This window comes from Girardinichthys multiradiatus, chromosome 7, assembly GCF_021462225.1.
Source record: "Girardinichthys multiradiatus isolate DD_20200921_A chromosome 7, DD_fGirMul_XY1, whole genome shotgun sequence".
Taxonomy (NCBI): Eukaryota; Metazoa; Chordata; class Actinopteri; order Cyprinodontiformes; family Goodeidae; genus Girardinichthys; species Girardinichthys multiradiatus.
This window is the reverse complement of record NC_061800.1, coordinates 23325382-23346043: the sequence shown is the minus strand read 5'-3', so window position 1 is coordinate 23346043 and position 20662 is coordinate 23325382. Positions and strand designations below refer to the sequence as shown.

At 43.6% G+C, this 20662-nt stretch overlaps 2 protein-coding genes across 3 annotated transcripts in view; one reads left to right on the top strand and one right to left on the bottom strand.

Annotated features, from left to right (window-relative positions):
• The window catches only part of bcl9 (BCL9 transcription coactivator), a 47365-nt gene extending 39919 nt beyond the window's left edge, over nt 1-7446 (top strand). For both annotated transcript variants that reach the window (XM_047370361.1, XM_047370362.1), the window contains exons 6-9: nt 491-581; nt 673-2851; nt 3353-3622; nt 5528-7446. In XM_047370361.1, the coding sequence (XP_047226317.1) occupies nt 491-581; nt 673-2851; nt 3353-3622; nt 5528-6567 (3580 nt within the window). In that variant the 3' untranslated portion in view covers nt 6568-7446. The remainder of the gene's footprint in view (nt 1-490; nt 582-672; nt 2852-3352; nt 3623-5527) is intronic.
• Nucleotides 7447-8940: 1494 nt separating this feature from the next.
• acp6 (acid phosphatase 6, lysophosphatidic) lies at nt 8941-20412 on the bottom strand. The gene is made up of 11 exons (XM_047371382.1): nt 20214-20412; nt 18239-18470; nt 18028-18156; nt 12333-12463; nt 12159-12238; nt 11547-11634; nt 11238-11370; nt 10091-10191; nt 9913-10005; nt 9670-9835; nt 8941-9583 (listed from the first exon to the last, which is right to left on the bottom strand). Exons 1-11 carry the CDS (start codon nt 20393-20395, stop codon nt 9449-9451), a joined length of 1470 nt encoding a protein of 489 aa, XP_047227338.1. The 5' UTR covers nt 20396-20412; the 3' UTR covers nt 8941-9448.
• Nucleotides 20413-20662: the final 250 nt, after the last annotated feature.

Below are 20662 nucleotides of genomic sequence, written 5' to 3'. Positions count from 1 at the left end.
TCATCTGCTGGGGAAGCAGCATCAGAACCAGGACTTAAAAAAGCTCAACAAGCTGATAAAGAAGCCTGGTTCTGTTCTGGGGACTCCTCTGGAGATCATTGTGGAAAGATGGATTCTTCATAAAATGAAGAACATTATGGAGAACCCTGAGCATCCTCTTCATGAGACTGTCCTACAACAACAGAGTGTCTTCAGTCAGAGGCTTCTTCAGATCTGCTGTTAGACAGATGCTACAGGAGATCCTTCCTGCCCACAGCCATCAGCATCTACAACGGCTCTTTGAAGAAACCTACATAATATGAGCTACAACAACATTTAATTTCTCTTTGGGATTAATAAAGTATTTTTGAATTGAATTGTATTCCCAGTGGAAAACAATTAGGTTCACACCTAAGAATTGTGGATAAATGATGTGCTCAGTCTGTTCATCCCTAACACACCCACTGTTGCATATCTGATGACTGATATCTGACTGTATTCTGGTCCTCAGGGCAGCTGATGCAGTTCTAACTGGCCACACAGAAAACATCATTGCCTTCCATATGAAAAACATCAGCAAGGATAAAGCTCACCTCCTCTTGGTAAGGAACACACAAGCATGTTTTCAGAGATCATTGCACACTTCACCTTTTGATTTAACAATACCTTTATCTTGCTTCTCCTTTGTCAAAGAACAATGCATCTGGCGTTCTGCGAAACGACTCAAAACCTCCGCAGCAACCTCCGTCCCATGCCCAAGATCAAAGCCACCAGCCTGGGTCCAAGCCCTCCTTATCTGGAATGGCAGAGCAAGCACCGCAACAGGCTTCGGGTCAAGGGAGTCAGCCCTGTGTTCTTCCACAGGAGGGGTCCTCCTCAGCTGGCACAGAATCCAAAAATATTCCTGGTGGTAGCCCCGGTAACCCTTCTGCTCCGGTTGACCAGGCCCCCGTCACCCAGCCGGAGGCAGGCCTCAACCCTCCAACATCGGTCGAAGGAGGACAAGGTGGAGGCACAGGTGGATCAGGTCTGACGCCCCAGCAGCAGCAACAGCAACAGCAGCTGGCTCAGGAGCTGCTAAACATGGAGGCCAACACAGAAGGTTTGTCCCAGGAACAGCTAGAACACCGGCAGCGTTCCCTGCAGACCCTACGAGATATCCAGCGCATGCTTTTCCCTGACGACCGTGATGCCCCGCCTCCTGGGCCCCCACAAACCCATGTTGGACCCCACGATGGAGGCCCTGATGGTCCACCTCGGCGAGTGGAGCAGGGACCTCTACAGGCTATGATGGCACAGTCTCAGAGCCTTGGACCGCCGGGCGGACCTGGAGGACCTCGTCCACAAGGCCCCCCCTTTGGGCCTCCGCATGGTCCTAGGGACATGCCTTTATTTCCAACTGATGACATGGTCCCACCAGGTGGCCCTGGAGGACCGGGTGGGTGTGGAGAAGGAGATCAGATGACCCCAGAACAGGTGGCTTGGCTGAAATTACAGCAGGAGTTTTATGAGGAGAAGAGAAAAAAGCAAGAAATGCAACACCGGCCACTTCCTCCAGACATGATGCACCCTGGTCCACGGGGCATGATGCGAGGACCCCCACCCCCTTATCAGATGGGCCCAGGAGAGATGTGGGGAGGGCCAGGTGGTCCACCAGAGCATTACCCAGAGAGAATGGGCATGGGGCCCGGTCCCAGGGGTATGGGCCCTCATATGCAGAGGATGCCTGGCTTCTCTGGCATGATGAATCCTGAGATGGAGGGCCTGCCAAGGCCAGGAATGGGCTGGCCCGATGACATGCCTCCGCGGATGGGAGAAGCCAGAGGTTTCCCTGGAGGGCCTGGAGGAATGTTTGCTGGTCCGGGGGTTCGTGGTGAGCGTTTCCCAAACCCCCAGTCAGTCCAGGAGGCAATGTTCCACCAAGGAATGAGTGGTGAGAAAGGCCTTCCCCCTGGGATGATGATGGATGTGCAAAGGATGATGGGGCACCAAAGAGGTGGAATGGAACCTGGTAATGGGATGGGTATGTTTCCCCGCATGCCTGTTGATGGCCCTATGAGTCCATCATCGAGGCTTCAAGGAATGGGGGGCAGGGAAATGGGGCCTGAATTTGGTATCGGGCCTGGTCCTGGCCCAGGACCTCATATGCACCCATCCAAACTACGAGATGCACCCATGAATATGAGTCCCGACGAAATTATGAGAATGAGAACAGGTGGAGGACCTCCAATGGAGAACATGGGACCACAAGGCAGGCCCATGCAGGTTCCTCCTTTCCCAGAGCAGACACCAGCAGACTTTCCAATGGGACCTGGGCGGCCTTTCCCTGGGGGCCCTGGAGGATTGAGGGGTCCCCATGTAGACCCAGCATTTGGTCCAGAGCACAGATCGACACCATCAGGAGGAAATGGTCGCATTAACCATCTTTCCTCGGCTGGTGGTCCTGCACAGGGTCAGAGGGGCCGCAAGCCCGCAGATCTGAATGTTCAAGCAGGAGGGGGGAACTCTCCCAGTGTTAACCCACTTAAGTCTCCTCCGTTGAGGCAAGTGCAGTCCCCAATGATGGGCTCACCCTCTGGAAATCTCAAATCTCCTCAAACACCGTCCCAGCTGGCCGGCATGCTCACCGGTCCTACAGGCCCCAGTGCACCTCCAGCTCCTCCAACATCTGCACCAATGAAATCTCCCCACTCCATGATGGGATCAGCAGGTGCCTCTCCTGTTCACATGAGGTCTCCATCTCTTCCAAACCCCTCTCCAGGATGGGCGTCCTCACCTAAACCACCCATGCAGAGTCCTGGAGTGCCCCCTCAGGGTGGCAAGCCCCCACTAAGCATCACCTCGCCAAACATGATGGGGGGCATGGAGCCGGGTATGTGTGTCGTTTCTTTTTCTAAGATCATCCACACACAACCTCTAATTTCTCTCAAAATATTTCTATATTTTCCTTCTCTTTTTTATGTAAAATTGTTCATATTTATAGTTTATTATTTTTATTTTTTTTGTATTTTTGTATTTTTTTTTATCACAGTGATCGTGTTTTAATTGCTTAATGCAAAAATATGCATAGAAATTCAAAATAGAATATGCAAGGTGAAACATCACTTCTTCAAAACTAGACCGGGTGGGGTTGGATATGGTCCAGTGGCTCCCCCTTCTGGCCACTTACTTGAGGAGCAATAGCTCATGTAGTGTCAGTCAAAAGTTTAGATACACTCATGCTTTCAGAATGAGAAATGCATATGATGAAACTTGTATTTGTGTTGTATATTTCAAATATAATTTTTACATAAAGACAATAGCAGCGTTAATCTTTCTTCTGGTACATTTCCCCTTTTCTTTGTTATCTTATCTTTATTTTGCCTTCTTTTAGGCGGCAACGGACCTCCCTCAGCTCCTCCCTCATCGGGAGCTCCATCTGGCTCCATGTCACTGCCAGGAAACGTCCCGTCTGGAAGTCCGTACACCATACCGCCAGAACCGACACTTTCCCAGAATCCTCTCTCCATCATGATGTCACGTATGTCCAAGTTTGCGATGCCCAGCTCCACCCCACTCTACCATGATGCCATAAAGACTGTAGCCAGCTCAGACGATGACTCGCCTCCAGCTCGCTCTCCCAACCTGCCTTCAGTGAACAATGGTGAGACATCTGAGCTATCTTCTTCCTGTTTAATGTGGGGTTTTAGTGACATTGATCCTGAGCTGTATGGAAAAGCTTTGCAAAATGTGTCACATTGCAACCTCAATGCATTTTGTTGGGATTTTCTGTGATAGACAAAATCTGAAAAATGTATCGTGAATATGGTTTATTCAGCCCCCTTTACTCTGTTACCCGTGACCAAAATCCAGTGTAACTATTTCTCTTCAGCATTAACTTCATGAGTAAAACAAGTTAATATGAGAGCAATGTAATCCCAGTAAATACAATATACAATATCACAAAAGTAAGTATAACCCTCACATTTTTTATATTTATCATATATTTTTTGGGATAACATTAAAGATACACAACTTGTATTACAGTGAAAATATGCTGTCCCCCACAAAACACATAGGTATTAATGTCTAAACCGCTGGAAACCCAACTAAGTACATCCCTAAGTGAAAATGTCTAAATTGTGCCCAAAGTGTCAATATTTTGTGTAGACACCAATATTTTCCAGCACAGCCTTAACTCTCGAGGGGATGAAGTTCACTAGAGCTCACAGATGCTCTACAGGGTTTAGGTCTGGGGACGTGCTCGGCCAGTCCAGCAGCTTTACCCTCAGTTTCTTTAGCAAGGCAGTGGTCGTCTTGGAGGTGTGTTTGGGGTCGTTATCATGTTGGAATACTGCCCTGTGGCCCAGTTTCTGAAGGGAGGGGATGATGCTCTGCTTCAGTATGTCACAGTACATGTTGGCATTCATGGTTCTCTCATTGAACTGTAGCTCGCTACAGCCGGCAGCACTCATGCACACATTGTATCAAAATGTCATATTATCAGTGTTGTCCCATGAAGAGCTATAATGACATATTCACTAAAACGTGAGGATTGTACTCACGTCTGTGAGATACTGTAAACACAGATTTTCTACGAAGGCCTCAGAGATCTGTTAGAGAACATTATTGATCAAACGACATCGTGAAGATCAAGGATCACAGCAGACAGGTCGGGAATAAAGCTGTGGGGCAGTTTAAAGTAGGGTTAGATTATAAAAAAGTATCTCAGGCTTTGAAGATCTCATGGAGCACTGATCAGTTCATCATCTGAAAATAATGTTTATGGCGGACTGCAAACCTACCTTGACATGGGCGTCCATCTAAACTGACTGGCTTGAAAAGCAGAGTGTTAATCAGAGAAATACGTAAGAGGCCCATGGTGACTCTGGAGGAGCTGCAAGGATCTAGATCTCAGGTGGAAGAATAACTTAAGGTTGTGGACTCCATAAATCTGGTCTTTATGAAAGACTAGCAAGATGAAAGCCAATGATTTAAAGTTTGCCAAAAGCCATGTTAGGGGTCACAGCATACAGGAGAGAGAATTTGTTTTGGTCAGATGGTTTACATGCAAAGTGTTCTGAAGGGAAAATCAGCACCATGAACACAACATCCACACCCTGAAACATGATGGTGGCAGCATCATGCTGTGGGTACACTTCTCATTAGCATGTACATGGAAGTTGGTCAGTTAATGGAGAGAAGGATGGTGCTAAAAACAGCCCAGTCCTTGAAGATGGAATGGCCCAGTGAAGGTGCAGAACTTTGAAGTTCCGATCTGACTGAGCATTAGTTGTTTTGGGCAGAAGAATGTAAATATTTTTAGTTGTGCAATTGCAGCTGAAGGTGGTTCTACACAGAATTAATTTGGGGTATGAACATAAATACATACTAGATTTTTACTCACCACTTTGTGTTATCTACCACTAAAATATATTGAAGTGTGTGGTTGTAATGTGACATGTGAAAAGGTTTAAGGGGTATGAAAGCTTTTGCAAAGCACTGTCGATTAACTGGTTTCTTCTAAATCTTGTACTTATACTAAAAACTACATTTTTCTGGCTCACAGGAATGGCAATGAACCACCAAGGAAATCCACGCATGATGGGACCTGGAAACACTGGACCCTTGCCTGCGCTTAGTCCTCTGGGCATGAATCCCTTGGGATCCCAGCCTCTGTCTCATGGCATGCCTCCACAGATGCCCTCTCCAAACGCTCCTAACATGGGCCCGGGCATGATGGCTCACGGCATGATGATGCAACCAAATCCACAAGACCCTGGAATGCCAAATCCTCAAATGATGCCCCAAGGACGTATGGGTTACCCTCACCGAAACCAGGGATATCCCCTCACCCAGTCTCCATCCCAACAAGGCCCCTTCTCTCCACACAATGGCCCTGGCCCCCAGGGTTTCCCTGGTCATCCTATGGGATTCCAGGGCGAACCTGGACCTATGGGAGGTCGAATGGGGAACATGCCTCATGGGGGAGGGGGTGATGGGGGCATGTGCAAGCCTAATACACCTGGCGGGCCAGAGTTTAACAACATGCAAGGAGGATTTGGAGATGCAGACCTTCATGAAGTAATGCGGCCAGGAGCCTCTGGCATTCCCGAATTTGACCTGTCCAGGATAATCCCGTCGGAGAAACCCAGTCAGACTCTGTCGTATTTCCCCCGAGGCGGAGGGGACAACCCTGGGGGGAAACCACCACACCCCTCCGGGTTTCCCATGCAGGGAATGATAGGCGACGGCCCTCCGAGGATGGGGATGCCCATGCAGGGGATGGGTGGGATGTCGGGAGGTCCCGGTGGGGGTATGGGCCCCCAAGACATGCCGATGGGCAACCCGGGTCACAATTCTATGCGGCCACCAGGATTCATGGGCCAAGGCATGATGGGCCCTCAGCACCGGATGATGTCTCCTGGGGGTCCGGGAGGGATGATGCAGGGGAGACAAATGGCTCACCCGGGCCCCGGCGGCTCGCCCAACATGATGATGTCACTTCAAGGCATGGGCGGCCCGCCGCAGCAGACGATGATGATGGGGGGTCAGATGAGGCCGCGTGACATGGACATGGGGTTCAGTCCGGGCCATGGGATGTTCTAATCCAACAAAAACCTTGTTCCTAGAATGTTTTCGGACAAATACACAAGGAAGATAAAAAGATCATGGAGTGTAGCAAGTATTCAGAAACAAACAGACTCAAATAAATTGAGACAAAACACAAAAGTGTTCCCCCGGAAAAATGAACTGTAAGAAAGCTAACCTATCGCCTAGCAATGTCTTTTGGGGACGATTCCAGGGGTGGAGACTAAGACGGGGCCCAGGTCGTTGTACTTTTTGCAGCACAAACATTTAATATCGACTCAAGAACTCGCAGAATGTACGAGATTGTTGTGCATCAATTTCGCAGAACTGTTCGTGGTTTTTTGTTTTGTTTTTTGTTTATTTTGATTTTCTGACTGTAAAGATGACTCTGACATCAAACAGGAACCAACCTTAAAACTAAAGGTCAGCGTGGAGATGCTACAGTATATGTCAACTTTTTTTTTTCAAATTTAAAGGAAAAAAAAAACTAACATTTGTCACAAAAGTGATATGAAACCAGAGAAATGATGAGGAATACTTTGTGCTTTGTGAAGACTTTAGTGGAAATCCATCTTGTCTCTCGCTCCATTGTTTTTTGACTGTTTCTGTACAGTATATACGTGAGGGTGTGTTTGTGTGCTTGACAGATTGTATGTTTGTGTGGTATGTGTACGTTTGTGTCTGTATGTATAGGCATTCTATCAGTGACCTCTCAACTCCTCTTCCCAGACTTTCATTGGGGGGAGGAACGCCCCCTTAAAAATACTGTACTGTTTACCATTGATGGGCTATTCAAATTTTAGTCTATTTTACTTTCCTTTGTAACTCCAGTGTATAACAAACCAAACTATGACCTCATTAAGATAATAGTATTATTAAAAAAAGCACAAACATGGACCATCTGCAGAAAGCGTCTTCTTTTCTGTTTCTAACATGCACTCAGTGTGAGGATCCTGGCAGCTTTGCCGCACCACCATCAAACATTTTTTGCGCCAAAACCTTCAGGACTTCGCCGGCGTGAATAATATCGCTACTACCCAGACGTGCTATGTGTCTCTTTCTTGTTCCTGTTGTGTTCCTGTTTTGTTTTTTGACTCTTGTTGACTCTGGGTAATAATCATTCCCACAGCAATAATCCATGAAGAGATGATGGTCTGCAGACTGGGACGGGAGCCGCTGATTGCAGGAAGCAGGATTGTCAGGTATTATTGAGTTAGAGCTAGGTAGATCTGGTTAACGTTTTAGCGAGGCGAGGTATGGTCTCCAGAGCGAGACACAAGGAAATGTAAACACGTACTGCTTACCATCCAGTTGACTTCCTCTCTTTTATCTATTGTATAAGCTTGTCATGTGTTTCTCCATTGGCTTTGGTGCAGAAGAGCCTAACCAGGGCTGTTGGTGATGGACTACAAATAAAAGATATTGTTTTGGTATATACGTGTTGTCCATGCAGTGTGTGCGCTTGTTACTGTTACTGTTCATGTGCCCGAGTCATGTGACTGTTAAACAAGCTCACCAGCGTTCAGCAGGAACGAGCAGAGCGAGTCAAACCAAGAAGGGGACACTTTATGGAAGAGCGGCAAGAAGGTGCTCCTGTCAGATGAGACCCAAGTGTGCAAAATGTTACTTGTGAGTGTGGAGAACGAACACCCTGAGTACACCATCCCCACAGTAAAACATGGTGGCGGTAGCATCATGCTGTGGGGATGGTCATGCTTACACATTTGAACGGTTGTTGGTCAGTTTGCCCATTCACCATTTCATACCTGACTCAGAGACCTACCTTGGGTCATTTTTTACCTGCCAAAGAGACGGTCCAAATTTACTTTGACAGCCAACGATTTTACATAATAGTATTTAACATAGTCTGGCGTGATGAAACGTGATTATTTGATGAAGGCAGGGGTGCCTAACTCCAGTCCTCGAGAGCTACTACCTACAACTTTGGGGTAGTTGCTTTCCCGTCTCCAACACACCTGGATTAAGGGTCCTTATCTCATATTTAGACTGTATTGGTCTTAACAGGACTCAGAACCAACCTCAGTTTTTGCTTTTCCACATTAGATATTTCCCTGAGGAATAGTGGTCTTGGTGTCTTGATGATTACACAGTCATGGGAAATCTACAACAATGCTATTTCAATGGTGTTTAGGAGGGAAAGCACTATAGTAAAAGGTGCAGGAGGAAAGACCTCAGCGATGACATCCTTTAAACAATTGTTGCCCGTCAATCTGGGAAGGATTATGAGGCAATTTATTTATAGTGTACTCAGTCTTTCCCATTACTGTACAGGATATGGTCACGACAGTAGCCAGTCTAACATAATGTTATCTCACACATTCCCTAATGTTCTAACGTCTGCACTGGATTCACCTGGAAGCAGCTCTGAGCTGAGGAAAAGGCAGATAATACTGTATTTATTCCTTAGGCAGGAAAACCAGCACAAATTACAAGACTCATATCAATCTAAAGGCTTATTTGGTACATTAATATAATGTAAAACTCGGTCCCACATAATCATTTGATACATTCAACAGCACGTCATCTAACTAGTGAAATCTCCCTTTTGTTAACCAGCCTTTAAACAAGATGATGATGTGAGCTGAGATAAGTTAAGTGAAAATCAATCTGGGGGTAAAAGCAGGTACAAACTGATTTGATGCAAAAAGGTGCTGCTAATTCTAGATGAATACATGTAAACTGCAGGCAAGAGCACATCTGGTGTGAAGTAGATACTACACAGTCAAACATATTGAAAAAAATCATTAAAACAACTCATTTATTGTTAAAGAAAGATCAGCTTTTTGAACGGATGTGTAAAGTCCTGATTGTGATTGGATGGAAGGACATCATGAGTTACTCAGTGTTATGTCAAGATGGTTTTGTGTTTCTTCTATGTTCAGGGTTCAGCCTGTTCTCCGGTGCTGGTACAGCGAGAATGGTAGAGTTCAGAGGTTAGTGTGTACGTAGAGACGACCTGTTTGAACTCCTGCAGGGGGCAGTAGACTCCACTGCAGCCTGGTATGAGTTGATCCTGGGGAGCATGAAGCAAATTTGATTCAGATGAAGGAAGACATTAACGCCGTTGGGATATTTAGAGGCACTTTCTCTGCTCCTTACCTGACCCATGTACGACACTTTAACAAAGGTGTCGCCCGTCTTCCGGTTCTGGTGCAGCTCCAGGGTGACATCAGCAGCATATGGTGGCCATTTCATGTCAAAGATCTCCAAAGCCATGAGGCAGGGGATCAGAGTGGTGTCATGAGCCGAGTACAGGAACAACTTCCTGTTGAGAGAGTGATACTTTGAAAGACGAATCAAGTTTGTGTGAGAAGCGAGCGTGCCCATCACGAGGTGTCCAACCTGTTCGCCTCTGCTGAGCTGCCCTCTAGTTTCTTCTCAATATTGTCTAACAACACATGGAAGAGGGCTCCCACCGACAGCTGCAGCTTCTCCCTGTCGCAGGCACAGCATTTAGGATTTAAAAATGGCTTAATGAGAGTAACGGGCATGGCTTGAATAATTTCATAACTGTTTTAACCTCCTGCTGGGTTCGTAGAGGTGGCAAATCATGTCCACAGCTCTCTCTTCCACCGTATTCCTCCAGGAGCTCAGCACAGGCGGGCTGGGGAGGCCGTGCGTCTGACGATTTAAACAAGTCACAGCAAGTGTCATGTTAATATACAGTAAAACGCTGTTTCAAAGTTCAGATGGAGACTTTTTTACGACTATTGCTACTCTTATTTAACATCTACCTCACCCACAAAAATCTAATCTTTGTCCACCTTTCTCTTTTATACCTCGGTTACCCAACTTTAATGACTTAAAAAGAGTATGCAGTCAGCTTCATAACTGTGATTGACAACAGGTTACAACCTGTTTAACTTCTAGGATCCGGCATTCAAACTAAACTGTTTATAGTAAAGAACTCAAATGTGCTTATAAATCCCCATGTGGGGATCTTTAAAACCTACACCCAATAATACTGAGGATGTTACAAAATACATAAAACCCTCCCGATGAACACTAACACTCACAGATGTCCCAATAAGGACTATTTGTTCATCATAGGTTGTTAAAATAAAGTCTAATACTGCATTCAAGTTAATAAAAGAGTTGTTTTTGCATGAAAACTGACGTCAGTCAAACGTGTTTCTACTTTCGAATTCAAATCCAGACATGAAAGTATGGAGGGATTTAAAAAAAGATAAAGGAAATTTAAAGCCTCCCAGTTTTAAAAATGAAACCATAGAAAAACTGCAGAATCTTAGAAGGCAACATTTTAATGTGACAATTTTATTGACTGGCCAAGGTTTGCCCATGAAAACTGTTATTCTATTTAACCATCCACAAAAACCTAATTTGGTTTTATTGATTAATTTCAGATCCGTTCATTCATACACTTAATGACTAAAATCAATAAATGTTTTTTTGTTTTAGTCTCAATAAAAACACTTTTTTTATTGTCACAATAATTACGTCTTTAAGCTCAAAATCAATCCCAATTATGGCTGACAAATAAATGATCAATCTTTTAAGTCTCCAAAAACCTGTTTAGTAGCAGCGACACACTGAGCAGCTAGTAAGTGTGCAGGCTGAGGTAAGTCTCTGTAATAACTGCCTCTCGACTGAAAGCCTGTGGTGAGACTCAGTAAAAAGTCACATGGATCACAGAGTCGCAGTGTCACCTCTCTGGCAACCATGTCATCCCTAATGAGGATGAAGTCGACGTGCTGGTGAGCTTCAATCCCCAATGCACTCAGGATACTCTGCAGGTCTGCAGCGATGCCAGGCAGAGTGGACACCTCAGCCCAGCGGGGGCTGCAGAAGAAAAAACACACAATGTCACAACACAGACACGCAATGACAACCTGTCAAAGGCGTCTGCACTATGCTCGTTTTTTTTGCACCGCGCATTATTCTGGATTCCAGTTTTTGGTGCATTGAATGGTCTGGGAGTGACGTGGCTCTGTGGCAGGTTGGAAAATTGGACCTACCTGAGGAGGACTTTGAGCAGCTTGCATCCGTGATAGTTAGGGTAGAGAATTTCAGATTCGGCCTCTGTTGTTAGGATGGACACGATATCTACACACCGAGGGGAAAACATAAAGGTCAAAACAGAATAGATGACAGAAAAACTGGAAAGAATACAGACTGATGGAAGGCAGGGAACGAGAAGGAAAGAAGAAGAGGCATAAGGAAGGAGAGAAAATAATGAAGGTCACAAGCAGGGAAAGTCATAAGTAGGGAAAGACGTAAGGGCTCAAGGAAGAGAAAACATGAAGGAAGGTCATAAAGGAGGTAAGAAGGACACAAGGAATGGATGGACGGCAAGGATGGATGGACATTTAGAAGCAAACAAGAACAGAAACAAATCAAGTATTTGAGGAAACAATGAAAAAGAAAGGAAGAACACATAGAAGGACACAAATGGAAGGAAGGACAAGGAAAAGAAGGAACAAAGTACCCAACATTTCGACAAGCGCATAGAGAATAAGATCGGAAAATACAAATATTTTATCCATTCTTATCCAGATCAATAAAACACTTACATCCAACCCTGGGCTACATAGGAACCCTTAACATGCAGCCCCAGATTCCTACTCTACCTTTCTGTTTTTGCTGGAAGAGTCCAGCTATCAGGCACCTGGCAGATTCAATAGTCCTTACAATGTTAGTGGAGCGCACACTAAAAAAAAATTAAAATGACAAAAAACAGCAGTTTAGAAATTGCAACAGATTTAGTCACGAACCTAAAAATCTTCATAATAGCCATCACTTACTAGACCTCTGTTGGGATAAAGGTGGGGCTAAGGAAAGGTGTCTCCTCTATGTATGTCTTCCTCAACCTCTCGCCCAGCTCATACAGCTGCTGCATACCCACCTTGGTCAGCTGACCAGGGAAGGTTCCACCCTTTTACATAAAAACACACAAAAACATGTCAGATACACAGGTTGACACAGAAATGCCCAGGTTGAAACAGCTCAGTGTTATGACAAAAAAAATAATCAAATCAAGCCCAAAACATTTTTAGAAAAGCGCCCAGTTTCTTCTGCTTGCACTGGACACATGTCTAGATCCTGAACTAGATCCATGAACTAGATCCTGAACTAGATCCATGAACTAGATCCTGAACTAGATCCATGAACTAGATCCTGAACTAGATCCTGAACTAGATCCACAAACTAGATCCTGAACTAGATCCATGAACTAGATCCTGAACTAGATCCATGAACTAGATCCTGAACTAGATCCATGAACTAGATCCTGAACTAGATCCATGAACTAGATCCATGAACTAGATCCTGAACTAGATCCATGAACTAGATCCTGAACTAGATCCATGAACTAGATCCATGAACTAGATCCATGAACTAGATCCTGAACTAGATCCATGAACTAGATCCTGAACTAGATCCTGAACTAGATCCATGAACTAGATCCTGAACTAAATCCATGAACTAGATCCATTAACTAGATCCTGAACTAGATCCATGAACTAGATCCATGAACTAGATCCTGAACTAAATCCATGAACTAGATCCTGAACTAAATCCATGAACTAGATCCTGAACTAGATCCATGAACTAGATCCTGAACTAAATCCATGAACTAGATCCTGAACTAGATCCATGAACTAGATCCTGAACTAGATCCATGAACTAGATCCTGAACTAAATCCATGAACTAGATCCATGAACTAGATCCTGAACTAGATCCTGAACTAGATCCATGAACTAGATCCTGAACTAAATCCATGAACTAGATCCATGAACTAGATTCTGAACTAAATCCATGAACTAGATCCTGAACTAGATCCATGAACTAGATCCTGAACTAGATCCATGAACTAGATCCTGAACTAAATCCATGAACTAGATCCTGAACTAGATCCATGAACTAGATCCTGAACTAGATCCTGAACTAGATCCATGAACTAGATCCTGAACTAGATCCATGAACTAGATCCTGAACTAAATCCATGAACTAGATCCATGAACTAGATCCTGAACTAGATCCTGAACTAGATCCTGAACTAGATCCATGAACTAGATCCTGAACTAGATCCATGAACTAGATCCTGAACTAGATCCATGAACTAGATCCTGAACTAGATCCATGAACTAGATCCTGAAGAGAAGGCAGTGTCCCCATTGAAAAACATCTGCAGCTCCATCACCCAGAGCATTGGTGTCTCTCAAGGCTGTGTGTTCAGTCCGAAGCTGTTTTCACTCGTAACACAGGACTGTGTGTCCACACACTATGAAAACCATAACAATAAATGTGTTGATGCTACCCCAGTTATGTGACCCATTCATGGGATTGATGAATCAATGTACTGGGAGGAGGTCAGTTAGAGGTAGAGCTGCATCATTGCAAATTCAATTTGTGCACAATTGCAATAAGAAAAATGACTGCATGCAATATTTGTTAAATTATTACATTACATATGTGAGACCTTCATTCTAATGCCAGTTTAGCCAGTAAGAAATGCCAAAACGCTATCATGCTGATGGAAAAGCACAAGTAGTCTGAGGAAAATATAAGTTAATTGCAAGTGATATCAGCATGGCAATGAGGATTTTGCAGCTGCACTTCTTCTATCATGCAGTGCGAGCTAGACACCTGTTGCAGAAACAGCAGTTTTTTATTAATATGTAAAGTTAGTATAAATTTAAAGGTCTTATCTCACCACTATGTACTTCTTATTAATTGTTTTATGTATTTTAAATATGATTTTGCCACAGATTAAACAGTGCACAGATTTAGGCAAAAAAAACCCCCACAATATTATGATGGAAAATAAAATAGCTAAACAGACTGGCATTTGTAGCAGTTTTGGTTATTATGTGAGATGCAAGTAACATTGTGTAGGTGTTTAGCAGATAAATGTTTCTCTGCCTAACATGGACGTCTGGCACATATGTGAGCTGGAAGCTGGAACTGGAATCAACAGCGGAGGTGGAAGATGATTTGGTATCACATAGTGTGATACCAACTGGCTTGTGTATATTCAAACTATTCTTTAATGTTCCTACATAACTCTGTAGTACAACGTTTAACATAGAAAAACCTTTTTTGTGGATGCTGAAGGAAAAAAAAACAAATAACCATTGCTTGATACATTTTGATAGATTTGTTTTTCTCTTGCAACGTCATTTTCCATATTTGGTCGAGGTGAACATTTCCACCATCCTGCTGAAGAGTTTCTGACCCACTTATCTCTGTCTAAACTCAACGTTTTAAACAAGTGTTCATTTTATTTGTTTGACCTCTTTTATATTGTGTTGAGCCTAAATAAAAGAGCAGCAAGAACATCTTTAATCCAGTTTTGTTCCAGCTTACAGGTCCTTCTCAAAATATTAGCATATTGTGATAAAGTTCATTATTTTCCATAATGTCATGATGAAAATTTAACATTCATATATTTTAGATTCATTGCACACTAACTGAAATATTTCAGGTCTTTTATTGTCTTAATACGGATGATTTTGGCATACAGCTCATGAAAACCCAAAATTCCTATCTCACAAAATTAGCATATTTCATCCGACCAATAAAAGAAAAGTGTTTTTAATACAAAAAACGTCAACCTTCAAATAATCATGTACAGTTATGCACTCAATACTTGGTCGGGAATCCTTTGGCAGAAATGACTGCTTCAATGCGGCGTGGCATGGAGGCAATCAGCCTGTGGCACTGCTGAGGTCTTATGGAGGCCCAGGATGCTTCGATAGCGGCCTTTAGCTCATCCAGAGTGTTGGGTCTTGAGTCTCTCAACGTTCTCTTCACAATATCCCACAGATTCTCTATGGGGTTCAGGTCAGGAGAGTTGGCAGGCCAATTGAGCACAGTGATACCATGGTCAGTAAACCATTTACCAGTGGTTTTGGCACTGTGAGCAGGTGCCAGGTCGTGCTGAAAAATGAAATCTTCATCTCCATAAAGCTTTTCAGCAGATGGAAGCATGAAGTGCTCCAAAATCTCCTGATAGCTAGCTGCATTGACCCTGCCCTTGATAAAACACAGTGGACCAACACCAGCAGCTGACACGGCACCCCAGACCATCACTGACTGTGGGTACTTGACACTGGACTTCTGGCATTTTGGCATTTCCTTCTCCCCAGTCTTCCTCCAGACTCTGGCACCTTGATTTCTGAATGACATGCAGAATTTGCTTTCATCCGAAAAAAGTACTTTGGACCACTGAGCAACAGTCCAGTGCTGCTTCTCTGTAGCCCAGGTCAGGCGCTTCTGCCGCTGTTTCTGGTTCAAAAGTGGCTTGACCTGGGGAATGCGGCACCTGTAGCCCATTTCCTGCACACGCCTGTGCACGGTGGCTCTGGATGTTTCTACTCCAGACTCAGTCCACTGCTTCCGCAGGTCCCCCAAGGTCTGGAATCGGCCCTTCTCCACAATCTTCCTCAGGGTCCGGTCACCTCTTCTCGTTGTGCAGCGTTTTCTGCCACACTTTTTCCTTCCCACAGACTTCCCACTGAGGTACCTTGATACAGCACTCTGGGAACAGCCTATTTGTTCAGAAATGTCTTTGTGTCTTACCCTCTTGCTTGAGGGTGTCAATAGTGGCCTTCTGGACAGCAGTCAGGTCGGCAGTCTTACCCATGATTGGGGTTTTGAGTGATGAACCAGGCTGGGAGTTTTAAAGGCCTCAGGAATCTTTTGCCGGTGTTTAGAGTTAACTCGTTGATTCAGATGATTAGGTTCATAGCTTGTTTAGAGACCCTTTTAATGATATGCTAATTTTGTGAGATAGGAATTTTGGGTTTTCATGAGCTGTATGCCAAAATCATCCGTATTAAGACAATAAAAGACCTGAAATATTTCAGTTAGTGTACAATGAATCTAAAATATATGAATGTTAAATTTTCATCATGACATTATGGAAAATAATGAACTTTATCACAATATGCTAATATTTTGAGAAGGACCTGTATTTAGTCTACATTTTCCCTAACACAGTGAACAGTGATCAAGTCAATGAACGACCATTCTCATCTGTAATGACCCAATTTACCCACTAGAGGGAGTAATACTAACTAAAACAACGATTTAATGTGAAAGTGAAACACATCCAGATCGGTACTAGAAAACAACACATCTTTGTTGCACAATGCCACATAAAACCTGAGGCATGTCTGAAATGGGGGGAGGTCTGGTATCAACTGAGATGACTGCAAGAAGGATGATGACCAGATGAGGTCCGATTTATCCAAACGTCCTGATCTTATTCAACCTAATGTCATTACTTGTGCATCAGAACAGATATATCTTTTTCCATAACAAATCTCTATCCAAGAAGCACATGTGCAACTTGGTTACTAGTATCTGAATTTGTTTCTAGAGCTTGTTTCGTGTCTGCGTCATTCAGCACAGGCATGTGTAATCATGGAAAAAAACAGTAATGCAGAACTCTGCTGTTTGCCATGGCCTGGAAATTATCCTGGAAAAATGCAGGTTTTTCAATGAAAGCTTTCTGTGCCTTATTTCAAAGAACTGGACTGAAAAGGACTGGTATGATTAAAACTAGCCGATGAGCTACTTACTCTACTTTATTGCTTTTTCCAGTTTCCGCTGGTTCAGCATGAAAAGCATTAAAAATATGTTTTTCTAGCCTTTTCACCCTAGCGGTCATAGTTGTTATTTATTTCATGCATGTGAGTTATTAGCAGCAGCAGCAGCTGTGAAACAGGGTTTTACTGATATGTTTTACAAAATGACTGCAGAGAAGCTTTAGCATCATATATTAGGGATTAGCATGATAAGCACAGGTAGTATTACTCTAAGACTTTAAAAGGTCTTAACATTTCTACATCCAACATAACAAAGTTTAATAGCTCAAAAGGTTTAAATTTGCTGTACTCCATTTAGCCTTCCTGTTTTCTCCTGAAGGTCTTGCTCTCTCGCTCTCACTCAGTCTGAATACAATCCAGACATTTCATAGAAAATATTGCTTTATTCTAAATAGCTTCTTCCGACTGTATGCTTCCTCTGACCTGTTTTTTTTAAACATCTGAATGAAACTGGAAATAGCTCAGTTCAGGTCGTCTTCACTCTGTTATAACCTCCACACCAAAGAGCGTTGTTGTCAGCACAACCTAACTTTTTTCAGCTACAAATGACAAAGGCTGAGGGACCCACAGCGGTACCACCGGTAGCACACCAGCACAAACAAAGAGGTTGTGGCCTATTGTGTCGGCTGTGGGCCGCTGTGGAGGGGCAGTTTCTTTATCACCAGCTGATGGTTTAATCCTCAGCCCAAACATGAAGGAGTGTCCTTAGAGAAGACACTGAGCCCAAATGTTGTGTCTAGAAGCAGGTGAGCATGTGATCTGGGACCACCACACTTACTGTGTTAAAGTGTGGAAATTACATCACAAAAGAGCAGAGCTGAGGTAAAAAAAAAAAAAAAAAATGCAGTGGGTGCCTCAACATCAATGCAAAGAGCACCTACTCACACTGAGTATGTTTCTCCTGTAGTTGTCCTCTAGAGGAGCCGGAGGCTGCGGTCCACCCTCAAGATCCGTCACCACGTAGTTGATGTGTGTGTGTGGTGGAGCCTCCAGGAGCGTTGGGACCCACTGAGCCTTTAAGTTCAGACGTGAACACATAGCTGTCAAGATGTAACTAAATGAGGAGAAGAATGCCAAGAAACCTGCAGTGCGTTACCTCCATCACCTCAGGTATAGACCTGAGTGGCGTCCGAGCACCGTGGCGGAACAAGACCTGGACCAGTTTAAGTTCGTACAGAGAAGCGGAGCTCGCGTGAGCTGAATCCGGGGTCGCATTTGAAGTGACGGGTCCCGATTCGGTCTTCTGTTGTGACCACCACATTGAGCCGAACGCCACTGACACCGAGCCAATTAGGCCCGCTTTGGTCAAAAGATTCCTCATGGCTGAGCTGCAAACAAAACAGAAGACACTCACAAACTTAAAAAAAAAGTACTTCACATTTAAAATCAAACAGTGAAACACTAATTTTCACTTACAGTGCAAAGTTCATGCTAAAAATGTGGCTTTGATTTGTAGTCATCCTCCTTTACTCTGATACACCTAAATATAAACCCAGTCCAATCTGATGCTGTTGGGAATCTCAAAGTTTACAGAGTCCACCTCTGTTCACTTGGATTTCAGTGTAAACCCAGCTATTTTGTGAAGGCCACAGTGTTTTTGTCTGAGAAATATTGGTGCATAAATAGCATTTTGAAGACCAAGGAACACATCAGACATGTCAGGGATGAAGAGGCTAAGATGTTTAAACCAGGGTTAGGCTATAAAACGATATTCTAGCTTAGTCCATCAGGTTGGACAACGAGACAATAATGAGAGAATCAGCCAAGAGACCCATGGTAAATCTGGAGGAGCTGTAGAAGGACCAACAATATGTCCTGTACTCCAGAAATCTGGCATCCATGGAAAGTGGAAGGTGTCATGAAGAAAGCGGTCATTGAAAGAAAGACATCAGAAGTCCTGCTTGCAGTTTGCCAAAAGCAATGTAGGAGGCAAACATGCAAACGTGTCGAAGAAGGTGCTCTGGTCAGATGAAACCAAAGGTAAACTTTTTGGCCAGCATGCAAAACGTGTGTGTTGAAAACTACGCATCATCCTGAAGACAACATATCCACAGTGAAGCATGGTGTTAGTGGTATCATGCTGTGGAGATTCTTCTCGTGGGCAGAAACAGAGAAGCTTGTCAGAGTTGATGAGAAGATGGATGGAGCTAAACTAGAGCGAGGTGACATGGTTAAAAAATATCGCTTTATTTTCTGTCTAGAACTATTTTGATAATGAATCATGAATCATTTTTAAACACTAACACTAATTTCTAGGACAGAATCTGTTCCAATACAAACTGAATGAAATGAATAAAAATTAAAACACCTGTTATTAATCAGGGCCCTACATAGCAGTGACTGTTGATGACCATTGTTGAGTGATCGGTGCATTACAAAATATAAGATCAGTTATTTTGAAACTAATACAAAAACAGCTCAGACTGAAAAGACCAAAAAGGGTTGTGAAAACGTTGCTATATTAGTTACCGTGAAAGTCAAGACATGCTGTTATTTCTGTTGCCAATTTAGATTTTTTTTAGTTTTTACAAGATAGAAAAATAACTATTTGAATAATCCATCAGCGAAACACTAAAACACACATTTTTCAATAATGCAACAAATAAAAAGAGTTAATATGACCCAAACAAATGTGTAAATTTGAATTTAAGGAAAAAGTAACTTGCCTGTCTTTTATAATTTCCTGTCAAATCCAGTGAATGGGCGATAAGGAAATAGTAATAACAACACCAGCAAAGTGAATTTCTGCAGGAGTGTAACTTTTATAATGACTGACAGTTTAATGCCTGAAAGCTCATGTGCGATAAGCCAACAGCAGGGGGCGTTCCTCTCTATCGTTAAATATTTACATTACCCGGTTTGGCTGTAAAGTCCTGAATACAGTCAGATTATAAGTATTTACTCAGCGGTTAGCCAACACACACCATTTCAACACAAAGTCTGTTTCAACACAATAACTGTTTCAAAACTGTCCCGTTGAAACATCACATGGTGATGCAGGACATTAAATAAACCCAGCTGGCCGTGTCAGGAACAGGCGGCTAACAGCTAGCTCCGCTGCTATGACTTACTTTGTGTAGTCCGGGGGAGAAACGGTGAGCTGTCTTCGGTCCAAAACCACCGGATTCACTTGACATTCGCTCGGGAACTCTGGACACCGGCCGGCGCGGTGGCACAGGTGGACATGTCGCCGGGAAGTGTAGGCCAGCAATGGACAGTTTACGCAACTGTGACGGTGACGCAGGGGACCCATAAACTACATTTCCCGGTGATGACCTCGATGTGTCACCTTTCTCTTTATAAAGATGCAATAAGGTGTACAGACGCCCCCTACAGGACAATGTCAATGTGAACCGCACCGAAATTATTTGATGGGATTTTTTTTGTATAAATTCTTTCTTTTTATTGATGTTTTATCTTCTGTTCACCTCGCTTTATATACTAATATATGTAATATTTTTATTTTTGCTCATTCTACGAAGGGCATAAGTAATATTTATAAAGCAAGTACTCAAATTGT